Genomic DNA, 21,010 nt, shown 5'->3' with positions numbered 1-21,010 from the left:
TAAATTTGAATGCAGTATTCTGGCTACACATACATGCACTCTATTATACGAGTTAAACCCTCACAGCAACAATTTTCATCTTGGTGTTCAGGCACTTCCCCCTGATCACCTGCTACACGTTGAGGTGTGGCTGCCCATAAAAGGGAGCTGCAGGAGACGGCTGCATCTGTGGATCTGCTCTCCAGCACACAGTAAGTTCACCTTTAAAACTCTATTTATAATCTGAATAACTTACGTTCTGCTCTACTGATCAGCCTTTCACATTTTAATACATTCTCTCAGTTTATATCGCATTTGAAAAGACAGTGTAGGACACAGATCTATGTGGATTCATGTCATATTTTCATATTTCTGTTATTGAAATTTGCATTTTCTTCAATTTTAGGGTTTGAGTTTCAAAATGTTTAAGCACAAAAAAGGTAAGTGCTGTTGCTTTGGGTTCCTCTTCAACTCTTACTTCCAAATGTATTGAATGTGTACTACATATTTTTCATTCGCTTTTGCAAAACATTAATTCATTGCAGGAGAACACTGCTCTCATGAAGGCGAATGCCATGGCCATGAGCATGAGCATGGACATGGGAAAGAACATGGACATGGGAAAGAACATGGACATGGGCATGAACATGGACATGGACATGAACACCATGGTCACGGGCATGGCCCAGAACACCATGGGCATGAGCATGGGCATGAACATGGACATGGCCATAAACATGGACACGGGGAGAAGGACAAGCACAAGCACTAGTGACACAAAAAGGAAAAGCAAGGTAAGACTCAACCGATGACCTTATTTTATGCAGAAACTAATAATCCAAATCAGCGTGTTGGTTGTCTCTGGAGGATTTACTATAAGTAACTAAATAACCTGTGTCTCTTGTGTCCATCCCTCCTGCAGTCTTCCAGCAGCTCCTGCAGCAGTGGCTCTGACTAGATATAGATTTTGGATAAAAACAAAGTGTCAACTGGAAGCTGTGATTGTCTCATACAACAATCTATTTATTTTCCTTTGCTTAATTTGGTTATGCTCATGTGTGATATTAAAACATGCTTTGCAACTCAAATGCATTTTAATGATTATTCAATTCTAATGTAATAAATGTCCAGGTGAAAACAAATTGGGTGAATTCTCTCTACACAGACACATACTATCATCTCCCTGGTGGAACATTTCAGGTTGTTATCTCTAAAGTCCGACACTGCAGCAAACTCAACTTGCTTGGTTAGATTTTAAAGGCGGTGCCATTGAGAGGCCAGGCGAGGCTAATCTTACAATAGAGCTATGTAAATATTAAATATTATGTTAAAACCTCCTCTGAATCAGCTTCGCTGTTGTTATTTGACTAAATAACTTGGAAAAGTCATCCTGGTGAAAGAAACAGAAGCCTGCATGACGATGAGTGCATGCAGCAGCCTGATGTGTCCACACATTGAAATTCTTCATGTGTTGGTGCCAAACGCAGTGCACATGGTGTACAGGTGGGAGGAGAGGAACAAACTGATGGAGGCTTTAGTCAGATGACACAGTCAGTTTCTAATTTTAAATGTATATATTATCTTCTACCAGAGCTGGTACAAGTACACAAACTCAGTATGCTGGTAAAACTGCAAGTATTAACCTAAAAAAAATACTCACAACTACATGCTCTACAATTTACTTCTAATACAAGTAATAATTACATAATTAATTTATATTTGTATAATTACAAGTAGTCCACTAAGAAGAAATAAAATATAAATAGTGTTGAATGTGATGCTGTTGACAAAATACACGTACAAGTTTGGACCAGATTCGTTTCCACAAACGTTTAAAGGTGAAAATGGGAAGAGAAAAAGGTAATAAACACATTTTATTACAAAGGAAACAGGTGTAAGTTGCTACATGGAAACATGGATCTGATTTTAACCACTTTATCCATCATTAAACAGCATAATTGGTTAGTTCATTATATTTTTAGTTGAATGTACATCTGTAAAATGCAAATATATTTCCCTTTGAAATGCAGTGGAGTAAAAGTAACAGTAACTGCTGACACCTTTACGCACGGCTACTCACTAAATGACGTGTTCGTGACTCCAGGCTGTGACACGGTAAGCGTGCACAGTCCTACAGGATCAGACTTAGACTCAGACCTAGTACTAACTTCTTGAAATAGTTCTCAGGGGAAACGCTGTTGCACGACAGTTTGGGATATGACAGGACAACGGTGAGTTGGATTGAGAGGAAAGAAGCATTGGATCCGTCCGGTCCTGACACTGCTACACAACACGATGGGTTAGGGTTAGAATAGAGGAATATCCCGAGGTGAAGTTTAGAAATGAGTAGAGGTGGTGGAGGCGAAGCAGTGACGTGGATGGAGCAGAACAAAGGACCTCAGGAAAACTAGAACTGAGCAGGACTGATGGACCCGACACTGAAATGACAGCTGACAGATGGTCTGCGCACAGAGATCTTCACACAATGTGTGGTAAAATAAAAAAAGTGAACAGTCTCAGTCTGCTGAATGAGAAAGAGAAGGAGAGAAGGTTACAAAACTCTATTAAAATTGATGCAGGTTTATTTTCTTTATTCCGACTCAACTCTCCATCCTCCGAATATTCGGCTGTTATTCTTAAATAATCCCCACTTTAATGTCAGGATGTTATTTAGCTTCTTTTTTTTAAAGGTGGCGCTAAAACGTCAAAATACAAGCGTACGTCTGTGCACCTCAAGAAAGAAGAAAGAAACAGTTGGTGGGATGTGGAGGTGAGGCCCTCCCTCTGATGATGATGAGCCCTGGCTCAGGTGTGGCCTCTTATAAAAGCACAGTCAGCTGACTGCTGCGTCGTCTGAGCGCCACACGGTAAGTGCGCACTGATACCTGAGAGTGTGTCCTCTCTTCATCGAGCTGTGTTTAGGGTTAGAGGTTCAGCTCAGGGGTTTAGGAGAAGAGACAGCATGTGCAATCAAACACCAGATTACTGTGTGTGTGTGTGTGTGTGTGTACTGACAGACTCATCAGGCTTTGTGTGTTTCCCTTGTTAAGAGTGTTGCCATGTTTAGTGATCATGTGTTTAGAACCTGATGGGTGGAGGTTTTGTCGTTACAGTCGTGTGAGATAGGCCTCTGTGATATATTTGTCACGAATTGTCCTTTTCCACTCGCTTGTGACCTGCACTACCTGTTTGACTACATCCAGCTAACGTCCTGTTTATCTGCAGAGCTTCTCTTCCCTCTCTACACAGTGCACCGTACAGTTTTAACCGTTATTTATTCCTGCAGGGTACTGAAAATGAATTTCTTATGTTAACAGTAGATTTGTGTGCATTTAACTGGCCTCTTTTGATTTCAGGGTTTGTGTTGGAACGTTTGAAATGTATGGGAATAATCCAGGTAAACTATTAGATACCACATCATTGTCAGACTTTCTTTATTTGGATTTAAATGATCAGCAGTTATTAAGTGAACCCCATCTCCTTTGTTTGACTAGGAAACCAGTATCCTCCTGGCTATGGTCAACTACCAGCTCCAGGAGGAGGCCCTCAATATCCACCAGGCTCTGTCCCACCCCAACCCTACCAACCTGGTCAACCTGGTTATAATCCTATAGCCCCACCTGGTGGAAACATTGGAGGTCCGGGGTACGGACCCGGGCCTGGGTATGGACCGGGACCTGGGTATGGACCGGGACCTGGGTACGGGCCGGGACCTGGGTATGGACCGGGCCCTGGGTATGGACCGGGCCCTGGATGCGGACAGGGGCCTGGACACCATGGACACCATGGTCACCATGGTCACCATGGACACCACGGTCACCATGGACACCACGGTCCCCATGGACACCATGGACACCACGGTCCCCGTGGACACCATGGTCACCACGGATTTCATGGATTTGGTCATCGCCACAAACACAAGCATGGACACGCACACGTCCGTTGTCACAAGAAAGGAAGGCAGTGTCATGGGGTAAGATCCAGTCATTTTACTGAACACTGTAAAGTCTCTGTCCACCCAAAGTAACTACTGAACAGACATAGATGATTCTAGTTATTTTGATACATTGTCCAGCAGTTTTGTTGTTTGCAAGATGCTGAGTAGCTTATTTCCGTCTCATCTTATCCATACTGATAATAATGATGCTGCTCAGCAGAAGAACCCTGAGGATTGATTCTAACAGGCTCAATGTCCAAAACAACAAAACTCTATTGGATATTTTTACATGAACAATTATTGAAATAATGTAATATGAAAGATGACACTCACAGTCACACAGATTTTACAGGGAATTCCCAATGGTGACAGATTTTTGAAGGTATGGGTCCTGCCTAGCAGCATACAACACAGAGGCAAAGTTAGATAACTTGGTGTACACAGTGGAGTCTTGAGCAGTCATGACCAAAAACCGAGCTAAAAGAGGATAAATATTGGACTGACATTCATCAGATGGTCAGAAATGCCCAAAATAAATGTAAATGTTGCTCTGTCTGTTGATCATGTAAAAAAAAAAACCGAGGTTGTTGCTGCCTCCAAGAGGCCAACAATGGTTATTGCAGGTTCAGTGTCTCCCAAGCCAAAATGGAAAAGAAATGCAGTCAGAATAAAAATTCTGTTTACTAGATCCAGAAATATGATGAATAATTCAAATAAACATTAACAGAAGTGGATTATTAATTGACACAATATATTGTTTAATATTTCCACACCATTTGCAGTATTTTAAATAACTGATTAAAAGAGAATTCACTGACACAACCTCACTACATGATGATGTAGGTGTGTAATCTACTTTTTGTTCTTTTTGCAGAACTCCTCCTCCTCCTGCAGCAGTGACTCTGACTAGATGAAGATTTCGAGATGTGAGCAGAAACAAGACTCGAACAAGAAATCCGGACTCCAGGTCCTGGTCCTGAACTTGTTTATGATAAATGGGCTTTTCATAACTTTTGATAGGAATGAACATATGATTGTGGCCTCTTTTAAAATATTCTGATGGCGTTTACTTATAGAAAAGTGAAATAATTCTGGGTTGGTTCTGTGAGGAAAAGGTTGGTACTGCCTTTATTTTAAAATCATCTACATCTATGCAAAATCAAAGATCTGTTCACCATGCAGTACTGTAAATGGTTATGAGGAATGAAAAATGTCACGGTGCATGAAAGAAATGTAAGATAAAATAAAAACCTCTGGCTTTGCCTCTAATAATTAACATTTGTTGGTTGTTTTATTTTTCACAGGACCATAATGACTTACACAATGATAGTTTGGATAATTTTAGCTCAGTGTATTAATACATTAATACAATAGTGGGTTCGAATGAGCGCATCAGTTGTTTCTACAGCGTCACCTTTTAATGTGAGGGATGGTGAAATGAACTGTGTAGGATACCACAGTTTACAGAAGTTCACTCTTTACATGTAGAAGTCTTTGTCACCTACCTGCTTGGACATAATTGCACCTATTGTATTGCCCAGCTTTGCTCATACTTGTCAAATCTTCCTGGTTGTTTTTTATGTGCACTGAGAGCTACTAGAAACTGGAGTCGAATTCCTTGCATGTTCAAACATACTTGGCCGATAAAGAGATGTCTGATTTGATGTTCCACGCCACAGTGCAGTGTCGCTACACATGGCTGGTCCCTGGATTTTCTTTTGCTAAATCACCTGTAAATGACTTCAGATTTGCACACAAACGGCTCACACACCTGCACAGATCAGACTGCCATGGACATATCTACGGCATTTTTGAGTTTTGAAAATTGAGATTTTGTTGATTGACAACAGGTGTAAACACGGTGGAGGCAGCCGTGTTTGAAATGAGGATTTTTTGAAACTAAGAATTAGCACCTTGCAGTTGTTTGTCTCTACCAACAGTCAAGCTGCGTTTACATGTATCTCTGTCAGTTGATCCATCGGTCCAGATACAATGGGCTGATTCAGCTCAAGTGGGAAGTCAAATCAGAATAACCCGTGTTTTTAATACAGTAGGTTAAAAATGACAACTACTCACTTTAAGTTGAATAAATCTACCTCTTACCTTAACCCTAACTAGAAAAGCTTGGTTGATTCCACTTTTTTCCTGTCTAATGTTTTACAGTGTCACAAAATACAACTTATCCCAAATTGGCAATAGACAGGTGAGCTAACAACTAGGACAACTAAATTCTTGGAGTACCCCAAGAGCTAAACCTGTCCTAAACAAAACAACCTATGATTGTGGTTTAAGTGGTTAACTACACAAAAAGTAATTTAGCTACTTGAATCTTTTCAAATATATATGTAGTTAAAATACGTAGTTCGTAGTTCCTACTCCCCTGACAACTGTGACAACAGTACTGATGATTTGCTATGATACTACAAGTTGCCATTGGCAACGGGTAGATAAAGATAAAGAGCAAAGCATTTCTCATCCATTAATTAATAATCATTCATTAAGGTTGAGCCAAGCGATGACGAAGCTGATAATGTCACATGCTACACTGCAACGTAAACAGTCTCTGGGCAGGGAAGTTCCACAACAGTTCATCTTTAGTCAGTGAGAGAATGTTGACAGACAGCAGCCACACCCTGAACAACCATAGAAACAAATATGTCATTTCTACTTGTAAGCTGCATTTGGGCTTCAGTTCAGCAGCTGATGGAAGAAAAGATTCAAAGAGAATTATAATCTGCAACCTTTCCGTCAATATCCCAATACTGACTTCTAGGTGCAGATTATTGTCACCTCTGTACCAAAAAGAGTTCTACAAACTGCGACTTTACATTAAGTTAAAGCTTTTTGGCCCTTTGACCACAAGTGCTTGGAGTTAAGGATGCACTCAGTGTCAGTGGAATGTTTTAATGATAAAAATGTGTGTGAATGTTCTCACTACAGGACTTTAACTATCACATGAATGCATCACAGAAACAAGCACACGTGTTTGTGTTGTGCATGTGTTGTGGCTGACGTACAGGAACATTTGAATGCAGAGGCGTGGGCGGGTGTTTTAGTTTCACCTTTTTCACCAGTTGCATTAGTTTCACCACTTGGATAACTGTCTGTGTGTACTGATGACATTAACATTTGTTTAGCTGCGGATGCATTTAAATGCAAACAGATGGGCCCTAACAGCTCCATCTTAGAATTTCACCTGAAGCCTGATGTGTGATCTGACTTTCTAGAGACTTGACACAACAATTTGTGACTCCAACTCTCATCTTGTCTCTATTGTAAATATTGTAATGTCATAAATGATTTAGACTCTTTAAGGCCTACTCACAGTATTTGTTACCTATGGCTTATTCTTGATATGTTGTCCAGTGTGTTTGTGTATGATAAGATGTCAAATCAGTGTGAAACTAGACGTGTGCAGATGCCCAAAGGGGAGACATCTTAATCTAAAAGGTTTTATTTACTCTCTTGAGTTTGGGTTCCTGAAAACACCACACTAGAGGCTTTTGAGGAAAAGGTGTCAAACAGGTTTGATAGGCATGTCGTGCAGAAGACAGCACAACTGAAAATAACCAAGGTCAAATAAGGGTTGCTGAGTTTGTGCGTGTTTGGACTACGGCAGAAGATTTCACATGACAGTTCAGGGCAAACGTCACAAAAGTATTTTTAAGTACAGCATGTCTTACTGTGGAAATTCCTCTTTCAATAATTAAAACCACACCTAACGAAGGCGCCACCCCTGATGACCTGCTTCAGGGTGGGTGTGGCCGCCCATATAAACCCGCATCAGTTGACAGCTGCATCTTTGGATCTTCTCTTCAACACTGAGTAAGTTCCCTCCTCTGCTCTCTGTCTTTATCGTCTAACTAAATAAGGAACTTTGTAAAATATTTTTGACGTTCTACATTTCACATTTGAACACAATTAACACAGTCTCTCCTCCCAAATTGATTGTTTTGGAAAGTTCACCATCAGCCCAGGCATTTATTTTATTTTATTTTTATTATGTTTTTAATCTCTTTTGGTTGTAGATGTGTGTTTACTTTGATATTTAATGTTTTATATATTTTCTTTGTCTTCATTTATATACGTTTCTTTCGTTCACCTCAGCACACACTGAGTTTACTTACAGCTTTCTACCACTGTTGACCTGTTTGAGAGTCAAGTCTTGGTTTTAGGATTGAGCCTAGACTTATGTTTAGGTCACAGTTGGGGAAGGTGTTGGTGGTGAGGTGTTTATCTGGGAAGGTTCAGGCTAGTCAAGTCAAAAGAACAATCATACGTGTGTGTTGCTTTTGTTAACAGCGTTATTAGTATGTGATCATGTGTTCATCACTAAAACATAGCTTTCTGATGAGTAGCTCAGTCATGTGAAACATGTCGCAGGTCATATGATGCGTCCCTTGAAACCTGCTCTACCTGTGAACACAATATCTAACTTCCTGTTTCTACGCAGTATCACAGCTGTTGTTATCCACAAAGGATTTAACGTGCGCATTAAAGTTGCTTCTTTCTCTTTCAGGGTTTGAATCACAACATTCAAAATGTTCGGTAAGTAAATAATTCTCTCCCTTTTGTGTTGTTGTTCATTCTGTGTCTTTTATTCTTCTGACTACAAGCTGCTCCCTTTCCTTTCTGCCAAACTTTTCCTCAATTTAATTTTAATGATCAAAAATTGCCATTAAGTGAGACCTTACCTTTTCTATTTGAATAGGCCATCATCATCACCACCACCACCGCCATGGGCTTGATATCCAGATAACGCCAGGTTACCAAGTAACACCTCCGGTCTACCAGCCTGTCCAGCCTGTCCAGCCCTACGTTGCACCTATGTACAATCCTGTAGCCCCTATGGTCCCAGTAGTCCCAATGCAGGGTGTTGTATCAGTGCAGGAATTTGATTATGGGCGTTGGCCCCATGGTCACCATCACCATGGTCACCATGGTCATCATGGTCACCATGGTCACCATCACCACCATCACCATGGATGGTAGCATGATCACATGCTTGGTCATTGTCACAAGAGAGGTATGATATCTAATGTAACAATATAAAGTTAATAAGCAGACGTAATAACAGGAACAGTTAAAGTAACACAGATCTGAGTAACCAGCTGCACTTGAAATTTATGGCTGTCATATTTTCTGCTTAGGCCACACTTTGTTGTGTTGCTCTGTGGATGCTACTACTATAGTTACTATAATAAATATTTTCAAGTAAGATCCCCTTAGTTCTACAGAGTGTATTGAAATATTTTAGCTGTTAAAGAAGGAGGATAAATACTGGACCTATCTTGATCAGGTGGTCAGGAATACACCAAATAAATTCTAATGTTGCTTTGTGTCTGCTGATCATGTAAATAAACCCAAGAGAAAAGGTGTCTGCTGCCCCCAAGTGGAGAAACCATGTAAGCAGCATTAATTAAAAAAAAAACACAAAATAGAAAAGAAGTCAAAATTGAATTTTCAGTTTTCCTACATCCACAAATAAATGAATCATTCAAGGAACAAAGAAACAGCCTTATTAATTGACAAAACTCATTTCCAGTGTACCTATGTCCAATTATAACCAGTTATGTATTTAAACAACAGCTTCCATTTAATGTGTGAATTCACTGACACATCCTCACTACATGACCATGTTTTTTTGTTGTTTTTTTTGCAGTTCTCCAGCAACTCCAACAGCAGTGACTCTGACCAGACGAGGATTCCTAGATGTGAACAGAAAAGAGACACGTTAACATCTCAACTCATGTCCAGAGTCATCCTCCTGCTAACATAATCAGTGTGTTCATTATACAAGCTATACCACTATTCGGATTTTTAACGTAACCTTTTGGAATCCGACATGTTTAGCTGTCAGATATATTTTAAATGGAAAGTGAAAAGGATTATACTTTGTTTGTCAATGAGTTTGATTTGATGACACGACACGCTAGTTGAGGGATTTCAACTGTAAGCTGCTTCAATCAATCTTACTTTGAATATTTCAATTAAACATTATGCATAAAATCATGCTTCTGTGTCAATGTGACTTTGTTTATATTGTAAGATATATAAGTTTTTTTATTAACATTTGTTAATAATGAATGTGGCATCTTTAAAATCCTTCTATTGGTGTTTTTGTTTGTGTTGTGATTTGGCAATAAAACCATGCATTAATGGCTGCAACTCTTGTTATTGTTGTTTACTTGCTGCCTTGTAATGGCAAAACATAGAAACTGTTGTGCTGTCAACTGTTATATAAAGATAATAATGAGGCGTGGCTTCATCTGCTGTTTTTGTCAGCAGTCGCATCATTAGTGAATATCAGAAAACCAACTTGGCAGCCATACATGCTCCTGTCATAGCTCTAATGACGTTTCCTATTACTGAGACGTACCAGCGGTTCGTGTGTGGGGAGCTACTTAAGAATTGGATGAACTGCTTGAATCTAGCTGTGAGAAGCTTGTAGAGAGTTAAATAAACAGCCTGGCAGATGTAAATACTCTCAAAAAGGCTTCTACAAAGCAGAAGGGTTTGAACACCTCCAAGAGGTCAGTACCTACTGGGAGGTGTTCTTGATCTGGACAACGGTTGTGCAGGAGCTTTTGCCTTCTCATTTTAATGTCCTGAACCCACTAGTGTATTCTCTGTTAAGATTGAACGAAATAGTGGACTAGTCCACATCAAACGTTTTACTCTCTCTCTCTGTTTTAATGTTCCACCTTAAGAAACAACCAGACACAAACTGGAGATTCCAAATGTAGGAGCACAACAGTTGCTAGAATAGTAGTAGTCGTTCATGCAAACACAAAGACAAACAAAAGACAAAACTTCCTGATTGTTTCATGATGAACACTGTGTCATTGTTTAAAACCAAATGGGCCTAGCTGTAAAAATGAGGTGATAACCTGTTGTGCTGTCATACTTCACTGGAATTGGCTCAGCTGTGTGAAACCTGTGGTGTGACATTTTTCCTGATCATCAAACACTCCCAACTTTTTCCGCTTTACGCACTCCTTTTACAACATGAACCACAGTTCACAGTGTATGTACTGTGTTAGTATAAGTATCCGTATAACTAGAGTGTGGACAAAACTTTGGATGTGATATAGCAACACAAAAAATCTCAATAAAACATCAACAGACAGCGCTCTGTTGTTTGCCTCACAAAATAACAAAAGTATTTTTCAAAACTGAGTGGGTGTCCACACCCTGCCAACACTGTTGGAGGTGGGGCTTGATATAAAAGCATCAGGTGACTGTTGTATCCGTGTATCTCCACTATCTATCAGCACACAGTAAGTAAGTTTTTAAATAACTTATATTTAATGTACAATAATTTTAGTTATATGCTTTTGTTTTAAGGATCATTTAGTTGAGCTGCACAAGGGTTGAGTCGTGGTTTTAGAGTAAAAGTTGGAATCAGGTTTAGGGTAAGGTGTGTCACCAGGCATTTTAGCCCAGGGTGTATTTTATTAGTGTTCTCAAAAAGGTATGAGAACATAGGAAAATGCATTTTCTTGTATGTTGTATGTAGATTTGTGTGCATTTACTGTAAGTGTCCTCTTTCAGTTTCAGGGTTTGCATTGAAAGTTTTGAAATGTACGGGAATAACAGAGGTAAGTAACTCACCTGTAAATGTTCTCTTTTATTAAAACCTGCCTCCTCCTCTTTATGTCAGACTCTTTATATTGTGATGTTAATCATCAAATCACTTCCTGTGCTTGTCTAGGAAACATGTATCCTTGTGGGCCTGGTGGACACCCTCAGTATCCACCAGGCTGTGCCCAACCCCCGATCTGTCCTCCCCCGCCTTGTAATCCACCTTTTGGAGGCCATGGTCATGGGCCTGGACACGGTCACCATGGACACGGTCACCACGGACACGGTCACCACGGACATGGTCACCATGGACACGGTCACCACGGACACGGTCACCATGGACACGGTCACCACGGACATGGTCATCACGGACATGGATGTTAGCATGGTCACTTGTGGCCATTTTTATAAGAGAGGTAAGAAGTGACAGTTTGTGTGTGTGTGTGTGTGTGTGTGTGTGTGTGTGTGTGTGTGTGTGTGTTAGATCGGGTTTTATTTATTTACCTAAACACCAACACTAACACTGTACATCAGTAACAATAGGGACAAGGCCTAAAAACAGCTCCTGTAGATTATAAACTGAGCTGCTCTACATTGTAATGGTGTCTGATAGACATCCTACTTTACCACCATCCGCTCCAGCAATGCCATAGAAAATTGTTTATAAAGTTTCACATGACCTCTCCAGAACATCCTGACCGTCCTTATTTCTCCTGCTCCAGAGTCTGTCCATCTTTAAGGGTCTAGACTGAAATTAATCCAGCACTCAAGAACTGGTTGGAACTAAAGATAAATAAACATAAATCCACAGTTTGTTCAGATCCTAACAGGATGGAGGAGGAAGAGAACTGTGTCTACATGAACCCTAAAGTCCTCTTGATGTACCAGAATGACTAGAAGCCACTTTCACCTGACATGACATCATCATAACTCCTTGTCCCAGGCCCAGGTTCTTCTAGCTGTGGGGGCCCCAACCAAAAACATAAAATACAAAAAAAAGTTTGATTTTTTTATGGAAAACTTTTTTATTAAATTTTCCTTTAATAAATGCATTTTTTAATCCAGAAATATATATTCAATATAAATATATTGATTAATAAAGGCTCATTAATAAAATTGAATTGAAATGGGTTCTTAACAGCTGCAGTATGCTCAATAATGAATTCCAGTACTATAACTTCATTTTAATTCATCTTTAGATGAAATGTTTGCTTTTCTTGTTGCAGTTCTCCTGCAGCAGTGACTCTCACTAGATGAAGGCTTCTCAACATGAAAAGAAACAAGTTAACATCTGGACTCATTCATCCTCTCCTATTAAAAATACTTTCATTTGAAGATTTTGTTTGTGTCTTTTGTTTGTAGAGCAGTGAAACAGTTCTGGGTGAAATCCTGGTTTGACCTGTGAGGGAATGAGTATAAGGGGTTGGATCTGTGCTGACAATTAAAAAACTGTAAACCAAGCAGTATGATGAGAACTGTGTGTGGTGTGGCTTCATAGAAATGCACAGTGAGCTGACTGCTGCTCCAGTACAAAAAGGAAAGTGTGTTTACTTTTTAGGGCCAACAGTATGAGGACAGGTTTTATACTGTGTAAAACCTAAGCTCAACTCCAACCCTCCCCAGCACAATAATAGTCATCATGTAGCTCCACCTTGTGGAGATCATGGAAGTCATGGTGACGGAGGACAGACTGGTTTTGGATACTGTGAAAACTCTCAACACAATAGATTTTCCACATGAAGGAGAGACCTGCACAGTCTACACAGGCTACAGATAACCAGCTACATGCTTCAACAATTAGTTGGTGGAGACCAAACACAGCTTTAAAAAAATAAAATAAAACAGCCTTGGGTCTTAAGGTTGAGTGTGGAACCAAACCAAAAACACAAGTTCAGCTATGAATTTTCATCTTAGCTTTATTTATATTAAATAATTCATTGCTCTTTTTGTGTATAACTTTCCACATAGGAATGAACCTTCAAGTGGATAATTACTGTAGTGATTAATATTTCAGCTGTGGTTCAGCTGAGTGGTTCAGAGAGCATGAGACATCGTGGACTCTCTGTAAGCCACTTCAGTTGTTCTCTTTTCATACACATAGGACATTTCAACTGGGGTGGCTGTAGCTCAGGTGGTAGAGCAGTAGTCTACTACCCCAGGGTTAGCGGTTCAACTCCTGGTTCCTCCTGGCTACTTGTCAAGGTGTCCTTGGACAAGACACCAAACCCTGTAGTAGCATTGATATGTGCTGTCTGGCAGCTGTCTAACCACAATTTGCCCAAGGGAATCAATAAAGTATGTAGTTATTATTAACTAATGTAAGTCACAGCACTGTGTTAGGGTTCAACTTGTTTATTTGGCTTGACTTGGAAATTGTTGCTGTCAGTGATTTTTTATCAGGGCAGAATAATAATACAGCATAGATAAACAACAACAAGAATTCATCTCACATGCTTTTTTTTCTTATATTACAATGATGCACTCCTCTGTTCTCTATTTTAGAGTTTCATATTACTCTGTGTTATCTGTCACTGTGCTTGTATAAAGCATTATCTTTATTTACCCAGGGACGTTTGAGTGAAGACCTTTGTACACTATGATTTTCACAAACATGTACACACCCTGCAGCAGCTACATTCACATGAATCCAGTTTTTATCACTTGCTCATAAAAGTTTGGTAAATTGTGGATCTTCCATTTTACTGGGGCACGAGTGGTCTGTGTAAAGCCAGAGAAGTTGAGTTCATGTAATGCTAAACTCAGCAAACGACGACTGCTACTGCTGCTGCTGGACTTTCAAACCAAGTGCACTTCTGGTCCAGCACCAGTCAGTGGTGTCATGTGTGTGATGTTTAAAGTGCAAATCATATTTATTTAAGAGATTACTGGAATAAATGCAGTTCATTCACGTTTAAACTAAAAAAAAAAAAAAAGCAAGGTCATCCACATGCAATATTCAATATTTCATCTTTAGATTGCGTATGGTTTATGCTTTATTTATTTTAAAGACACACACCCATTTATCATGGGAGTTCTGGCACAGCCCCTGATGATGGGACCGGTTCAGGTCATAAATAGAACCAGCAGGTAACCATTGCAGGTGAGACTCTGCGCTCCTGCAAACTGTAAGTTAATCACTCAAACTCTGCTGCTGATTAGTTCCTGTTTGAGTTTTTCATATAAATAAAATCACTGTGTATGGATAATGAAAGACAAACTGTGTTGATTTACTTAAAGACTTTGTTTTTCTCATTTTCAGGCTCTGTTCTGATTTATCTGGCATTTCAAAATGTCATCACACCAAGGTAAACACAGACACTGAGTTGTGTATTAAATACCTTAACTTTTGCTTAGTGCTAATGCTCTTATGTTTAGGAAACCAGGGCCCTCCTCAGCATCATGGATCATGTGGCCCGGGACCACAGCATGGGCATGGGCATGGGCACGGGCATGGACCGGGTCATGGACCGGGTCATGGACAATGCCATGGAAAGGGTCACGGACACGAGCATAAGCACAAGCACAAGCACAAGCACAAGCATGGTCACAAGCATGGTCATTGTCACAAGAAAGGGAAGGACAGTCATGGGGTAAGATTCATGATAATTCATTGAGAACTAAATGTAACTTACATGTAAAGGGCGACTTCATAGATTTTCTCTTACTATTGTTTTAATTTGGAAATTCCATAGTGAGTCTGTGTTTCTAGCTCAAAAACCCCTCCACACAACGTCATCTGGCAGGGTTTTTCAGTTCACATGCCGATATCTGGTTCTGGGAGATTGACATTCGATCTTCTCTAGATCATGATTATCTGAACTGAAAAACTTCTCCTGATGATGTCATCAGGAGGTCATTATAAACTTATGCACATGTTTTCTCCTAACTAGAACCATGCAGCATGCAAGGTGAAATGTGAGAAGCTGCCCTTTGGTGTAAACTAACAAATCACAGGAAACCAATGCTTAATAAAGAAATGAATGATAGACTGAGTTTTACATCATATTTGTTGAGGACTGCAGTGCCTAATTAATGTCTGTCTCTTGTGTTCATGTGTGCTACAGTCCTCCAGCAGCTCCTGCAGCAGTGACTCTGACTAGATGGACACGCCTTAGAAAGAAGTTGTTGCCATCTGGAAACCTTCATCCTCCAATCTGATATTATAATCATTATTTTACTTCCCAAGTGGTTGTAAACTTAAAAGTTTGTATTATAAACTGATTATCTTGCTGATTGTCATGTATTCTTACTCATGTTTGCTCAGCAAATTAACAAAATTACTGGAATGTTTAAAATGTAAAGTAACTGCTTTAATCAAACCCATAAATCCTGACAAAATCACAGGTTTGCCTCACAAAATAATAAAAGTATTTTATAAAACGGAGTGCGTGTCCATACCCTGCTTTTGATGATGAGCGCTGTTGGAGGTGTGGCTTGATATAAAAGCATCAGGTGACTGTTGTATCCATGAATCTCCACTTCAGCACACAGTAAGTAAGTTTTTAAATAACTTGTATTTAATTTATAGTAATTAGTTATATGCTTTTGTATTAAGAGTGATTTAGTCAAGCTGTACAAGGGCTGAGTCGTGGTTTTAGGGTCAAAGTTGGAATCAGGTTTAGGTTAAAGTGTGGCACTAGGGCTTTTAACTGTGATGGCTGAAGGTGTATTTTGTTAGTGTTCTTAAAAAGGTATGAGTACATGGAAAATGTGTTTTCTTGTATGTTAAAAGTAGATTTGTGTGAATTTTAGTGTCTTCTTTCAGTTGTCAAATGTATGGGAAGAACAGAGGTAAGTAACTCACTTGTTGTAAATGTTCTCTTATATTAAAACCTGCCTCCTCCACTTTATGTTGTACTTTTTTTTATTGTGATGTCAATGATCAAATCACTTCTTGTGAAACATACATACTATCTGAAGTCACACACTCTATTATTTTGATTACAACACTCATTCACCGTGGCATCGTTTTGATCCCAATCCCAAAGATTCTTAATGGGGTTTAGGTCTGGACTCTGTGGTGGAACAATCATTAATCAACATGTGTAAAAGTAATGTGTCGTGCTCCCTGAATCATTCTTTCACAATTTGAGCCTAATAAATCCTGACATTGTCATCTTGGGATATGCCCGTGACATCAGGGAAGAAAAAATCCATTGAAGTAATAACCTGGTCATTCAGTATATTCAGGTAGTCAGCTGATCTCAATCTTTGAACACATAAGATTGCTGAACCTAGACCTGACCAACTGCAGCAACCCCAGATCATAGCACTGCCCCCACAGGCCCTGTATGGTAGACACTAGCATGATGGGTGCATCACTTCACCACATCTCTTCTTACTCTGATGCTCCCATCACTCTGGAACAGGGTAAATCTGGACTCATCAGACCACATGACCTTCTTCCATTGGACAGTTCTTAACCCAGTTTTAGTAGTTTTATCAATCTCCTTAGATGTTTTCTTTTCTTGATTCATGCCAAAAATTTGACCTTTTTGAAACAGATTAACATATTTTCCACGACCACAGGATGTATCTTCAGACACAGTTGTTGGTTGGTTCTCAAGAAATAAGAAGCTACTCACTGAATCAGTTTGGGTTAAATAACTTGTTGCCAGCTTGAAACCTAATTATCAATGCAGTAATTATCCAATGGGAGGCTCTTACCTACAGTATTTGCCTAGTTACATCCAGGTGGTGATTTTGTTTTGGACAGACACTGTATGTACTGGGACAGCACCGCTCCATGTGGGGAGTGGGGTTTCGTATCCCAGTAGGGGTCCCTTAGCAGGACCCTCCTCACGCTCACCCTGCCTACATTTGTACCTTGTAATGACTTGTAAGTCGCTTTGGATAAAAGTGTCTACTAAATGTAAATGTTCCTCCACCATTATGGTTTCCGTCCTCACCCCAGCTCTCTAATCTACTGTGTGTGGGTCATGGTCATGGCCATGAGTGTTGTCACTGTGGATGTGCACAGTCTCTGCGGTCTACCCAGTGTCACTGATAGTGTCACAATTTCTATTTGTCCAACTGTTATGTTTATGTAAGATGCTGACTTATGTAATCACTTTGTAAGCTTTGTACCATAACTGGGATCAAATAAGACACGACAGGTTACAATTGGTTAAAACCAAGTATATGTTAAGAGGCTCAGGTTTGGTGGGGGTGTTCTGGGTACAGGGAGGGTAGAGGTGGTTCTGGGCAGGAACTTCAGGTGAGTGAGATTTAGCGACTGATTAATGGAAGTGCGTCTGGAGACCGTGACACGCATGGGCTGTTCAAATTCTGATTCAGATCTGTGAGAGAATGAGGGTAACGGATTGGAAAAGCTGTAAACCATTCAGTATCAAAATGTCTCGAGTGTTTGTGTGTGGCACAAAGAAAAGAAAACAAGCTGACCACAAAATACATACCTAGGTAGGTGTGGGTGTGTGTGTTAGCACTAAAATATAAAATATTCTAAAAGATCCCATAGAGTGGTTAAAATGAGGACTATTACAACAAACCTTGATCAAATGACTATGTGTTATCACATAGTCACTACAGGTCACCCACACAACCATCCCAATGGTCCCTCATGGTTTTTCACCTGCAACTTCACTGTTTTAATTTAACATCAGACTAACCAGAGTTAAAATCAGCTTTGTGTCTGCTGAAGGTGTAAATAAGCAACAACCTATACAATTGCAGGTTTAAGATTGAGTGTGGGCTAAAACAAAAACAAGCATTTCCAAAATTGTTTTTATTAAATCAGTGAATTCATAATGAAGTAGAAAAGTATTCTGATGAAGGCTTTGTTAGAACACATAAAATCCCACTTGAATCTGTGAGGAATGGCTGGTAAGGCTGGATGGGATTTCATCATTCTTCATTATTACATTCACTTCCACTGGCATCAAAACTGCCTGAGAGCACAGTGTTACTGGGCTGAACAGTTATTACAGTGTTCTATGCCCAACAAATCAAAAAGTTGAAAACTGTGTAACACCTTGCCCTCTTTGTTCTCTATTTTAGAGTTTCCTATTAATCTGTATGTATCAGCATTATCTCTATTTCCCAGGAAAGGTTGAGTTAAGACCTTTGTTCACTTTGTTTTTCACTCACACAACACTCACGCAAGTGTTCCTGTGTGAATGTCAACCGAGAACAAGGTAAACAGTCTGTGTCCATGTAATATTAAACAGTCAAATCGGATGCACTTGTTGTCCAGCACCAGTCAGTGGTGTTATGTGTTTGATAGCCGATTGAAAAAATGCAGCTTCTCATACAGAATACTTCATAAAAGTAGTTGAGATATTTCAAGTTGAAACTTGAAATATTTTGCACCATCTGAGAGTCACCTACAGACACTTCTGTAATGTGGAGTAAGGATATGTTCAGGTAACCAAGATTCCAGTGTGGTCTGATTTATTATCAGAACATTTCTTAAAATCTCACAGATAAGTGTTGTGTTTATCGATATTTCTAATTATGTATCCTCCGTGTTGACTTTATTTTAAAGACACCCGCCCATTAATGTCAAAATACAAATGGTCCGATAGGAGTCCTGGCACAGCCCCTGATGTTGTGAAGTGGAGCTGGTGCAGGTTATAAATAGAACCAGCAGGCACCAGTTGCAGCTGTGACTCTGCTCTCCAGCAAACTGTAAGTTAGTTACTCAAACTTTTTCATGGATATAAAGTGACTGCATATGAATAACAAAAGACAAGCTGTGTTGATTGATTTAAAGAGATTTTGTCTCACTTTTAGGAGCTGTAGTTTCATCTGACATTTCATAATGAGCCGCCCCGAACAAGGTAAACACAAACAAGGAGCTGAACGCTACATACTTGATGATAACTGTTACTAAGTGCTGATTCTTATTATGTTTAGGAAACCAGTGCCCCCCTGGCTACCCAAACCCTTCACCACAGGTGCCAGGCACCAACGCACCACTAATCTGCCCTCCTGGTCCATGTGGAGCAGGAGCACAGCCTGGTTGTGGCAATGGCCAAGGGCATGAGCATGGGCATGGACCAGGCCATGGAAAGTGCCATGAAAAAAGTCACAAACATGGACACGGACATGGGCATGGACACGAACACGAACATGGACACAAGCACAAGCATGGTCACAAGCATGGTCACAAACATGGTCACAAGCATGGTCATTGTCACAAGAAAGGGAAGGACAGTCATGGGGTAAGATTCACTAATTTTCTCAAATACAATACATCGTGTGTTGTTTCAATTTGCTCTAGCTCTTAGATTCTATTCTAAATTTCAATGCAACTGAAATGTACATGAAAGATATCAAAAAGCTGTGGTAGAGGGAATATTATTTGAACTAAAAAAACTCTCCTGGTACTGTCAGTGGGAGGAGCTGTTCAGCAAGTAGGAGAGAGATTATTTAACATAGTGAAGGTAGAGGTACATTTAAAACCATTCCCAAACTGTATTTGTATTCTCTAAACTAGAACCATAAGAAGCAAGTTGAAAATCTGTGAAACTTCTGATTTAATAAATCACAAGAAATCATAACAGTATTGCAATCTGAGTTTGAGATCATATTTGTTGAGGACTGCAGTGCCTAATTAATGTCTGTCTCTTGTGTTCATGTGTGCTACAGTCCTCCAGCAGCTCCTGCAGCAGCGACTCTAACTAGATGGACACTCCTAAGAAAGAAGTTGCTGCAACCTACATCCTCCAATCTGATATTATAATTATTATTTTACTTCGAAGTTTTTTTTTATTTTACAAATAATTCTTATTTTTACAACAGTACAAAAATATGTAAAAAATGTAAAATGTAAAAAAAAATAAAATGTGATTTCTATCCATGATAAATTCCAGTAAATGATTTAGCATTTTTTCTTAGTTGTTGCATCTTTTATGGCAGAAAAGGAACTCTGCACTAACCTGGTTTTCCCCATGAACTAATCATAAAATGTGATTTGATTTGTGAGACACAACATACAGTAGACAGGAATTATAACATGATCCTGTAAGTTACTGTCAGAAACACAATGATGGTATTCTGCCCAGACCCTGAGGCACTGTACTTAATGTTGGTGTGCTGTATGCTTCTTTCACTAAACACAGTGTTACTTTTTCATGATTAAACCTCTTATTCATTGGGGTTGAGAATTGTGTGTTGTGTCTTTTAAGTAATCTTAGCTGATCACCCCCTTCCATGGAAAGTAGCCACAGAATAAAACATCTTCATTTATTAACAGTTTGTTAACCTGTGGACTGACAAACATCTAAAATCACTGACATTACATTTCCAGCTTTATGCATATTAACAACTCTTGGATGACAGTCTTCTGACAAAGGTCAGAATGTAATCAAAATGTATCTTCCAGTTTTGTACCTATTTCTACTCTTAGTAATGCACCAAAGGCAGGCTTTTTATTTACCCATGAACAATGTATTTACTCAGCCACATCCTTGACATAACAAGTTTACTTGACTTAAAAACACACTATTTCTTATTCTTATATCTAAGAAACAAAGGAATATACAAGCT

At 39.5% G+C, this 21,010-nt stretch overlaps 3 protein-coding genes and 1 long non-coding RNA gene across 6 annotated transcripts; all 4 read left to right on the top strand.

Moving 5' to 3' along the window:
* Positions 1–2,847: 2,847 nt before the first annotated feature.
* Positions 2,848–12,833, top strand: LOC113172852 (zinc transporter SLC39A7-like). Its single transcript, XM_026375882.1, has 10 exons — positions 2,848–3,376; positions 3,474–3,952; positions 4,791–4,812; positions 8,628–8,689; positions 8,802–8,942; positions 9,579–9,630; positions 11,097–11,196; positions 11,471–11,517; positions 11,631–11,916; positions 12,727–12,833. Exons 1-9 carry the CDS (start codon positions 3,358–3,360, stop codon positions 11,882–11,884), a joined length of 1,176 nt encoding a protein of 391 aa, XP_026231667.1. The 5' UTR covers positions 2,848–3,357; the 3' UTR covers positions 11,885–11,916; positions 12,727–12,833.
* LOC113173209 lies at positions 7,661–10,084 on the top strand. The gene is made up of 4 exons (XR_003299816.1): positions 7,661–7,741; positions 8,436–8,464; positions 8,628–8,942; positions 9,579–10,084. It is a non-coding gene; the product is annotated as an uncharacterized LOC113173209 (long non-coding RNA).
* A 1,524-nt stretch (positions 12,834–14,357) lies between the features above and the next one.
* On the top strand, positions 14,358–15,850 carry LOC113173572 (zinc transporter 7-like). 3 transcript variants are annotated; one of them, XM_026377002.1, is made up of 4 exons: positions 14,358–14,625; positions 14,760–14,805; positions 14,876–15,090; positions 15,565–15,850. In XM_026377002.1, exons 2-4 carry the CDS (start codon positions 14,790–14,792, stop codon positions 15,598–15,600), a joined length of 267 nt encoding a protein of 88 aa, XP_026232787.1. In that variant the 5' UTR covers positions 14,358–14,625; positions 14,760–14,789; the 3' UTR covers positions 15,601–15,850. The 3 variants fall into 3 exon arrangements, with proteins under 3 accessions (XP_026232787.1, XP_026232789.1, XP_026232786.1); XM_026377004.1 differs by having other exon boundaries at positions 14,358–14,805; XM_026377001.1 differs by lacking the exons at positions 14,358–14,625; positions 14,760–14,805 and having other exon boundaries at positions 14,857–15,090.
* Positions 15,851–18,707: 2,857 nt separating this feature from the next.
* Positions 18,708–20,256, top strand: LOC113173232 (zinc transporter 7-B-like). Its single transcript, XM_026376633.1, has 5 exons — positions 18,708–18,883; positions 19,005–19,147; positions 19,253–19,299; positions 19,376–19,683; positions 20,111–20,256. Exons 3-5 carry the CDS (start codon positions 19,281–19,283, stop codon positions 20,144–20,146), a joined length of 363 nt encoding a protein of 120 aa, XP_026232418.1. The 5' UTR covers positions 18,708–18,883; positions 19,005–19,147; positions 19,253–19,280; the 3' UTR covers positions 20,147–20,256.
* The last annotated feature ends 754 nt before the right edge of the window (positions 20,257–21,010 follow it).

This window comes from Anabas testudineus, chromosome 21 (genome assembly GCF_900324465.2).
Source record: "Anabas testudineus chromosome 21, fAnaTes1.2, whole genome shotgun sequence".
In the NCBI taxonomy this organism is placed as follows: Eukaryota; Metazoa; Chordata; class Actinopteri; order Anabantiformes; family Anabantidae; genus Anabas; species Anabas testudineus.
Note: the sequence above shows the minus strand (reverse complement) of the source record. Positions and strands in the feature narration are given on the sequence as shown.

What these genes read in the sequence shown, in the direction of transcription:
- LOC113173572 (XM_026377001.1), top strand. Translation starts at nt 14,900, where the DNA reads ATGGATCATGTGGCCCGGGACCACAGCATGGGCATGGGCATGGGCACG. An exon ending in AAGGGAAGGACAGTCATGGG is followed by an intron (nt 15,091 to 15,564) that starts GTAAGATTCATG and finishes TGTGTGCTACAG; the next exon opens with TCCTCCAGCAGCTCCTGCAG.
- LOC113172852 (XM_026375882.1), top strand. An exon ending in AAGGAAGGCAGTGTCATGGG is followed by an intron (nt 3,953 to 4,790) that starts GTAAGATCCAGT and finishes TTCTTTTTGCAG; the next exon opens with AACTCCTCCTCCTCCTGCAG. An exon ending in CCAGACGAGGATTCCTAGAT is followed by an intron (nt 9,631 to 11,096) that starts GTGAACAGAAAA and finishes TTCAAAACTGAG; the next exon opens with TGGGTGTCCACACCCTGCCA.
- LOC113173232 (XM_026376633.1), top strand. An exon ending in AAGGGAAGGACAGTCATGGG is followed by an intron (nt 19,684 to 20,110) that starts GTAAGATTCACT and finishes TGTGTGCTACAG; the next exon opens with TCCTCCAGCAGCTCCTGCAG.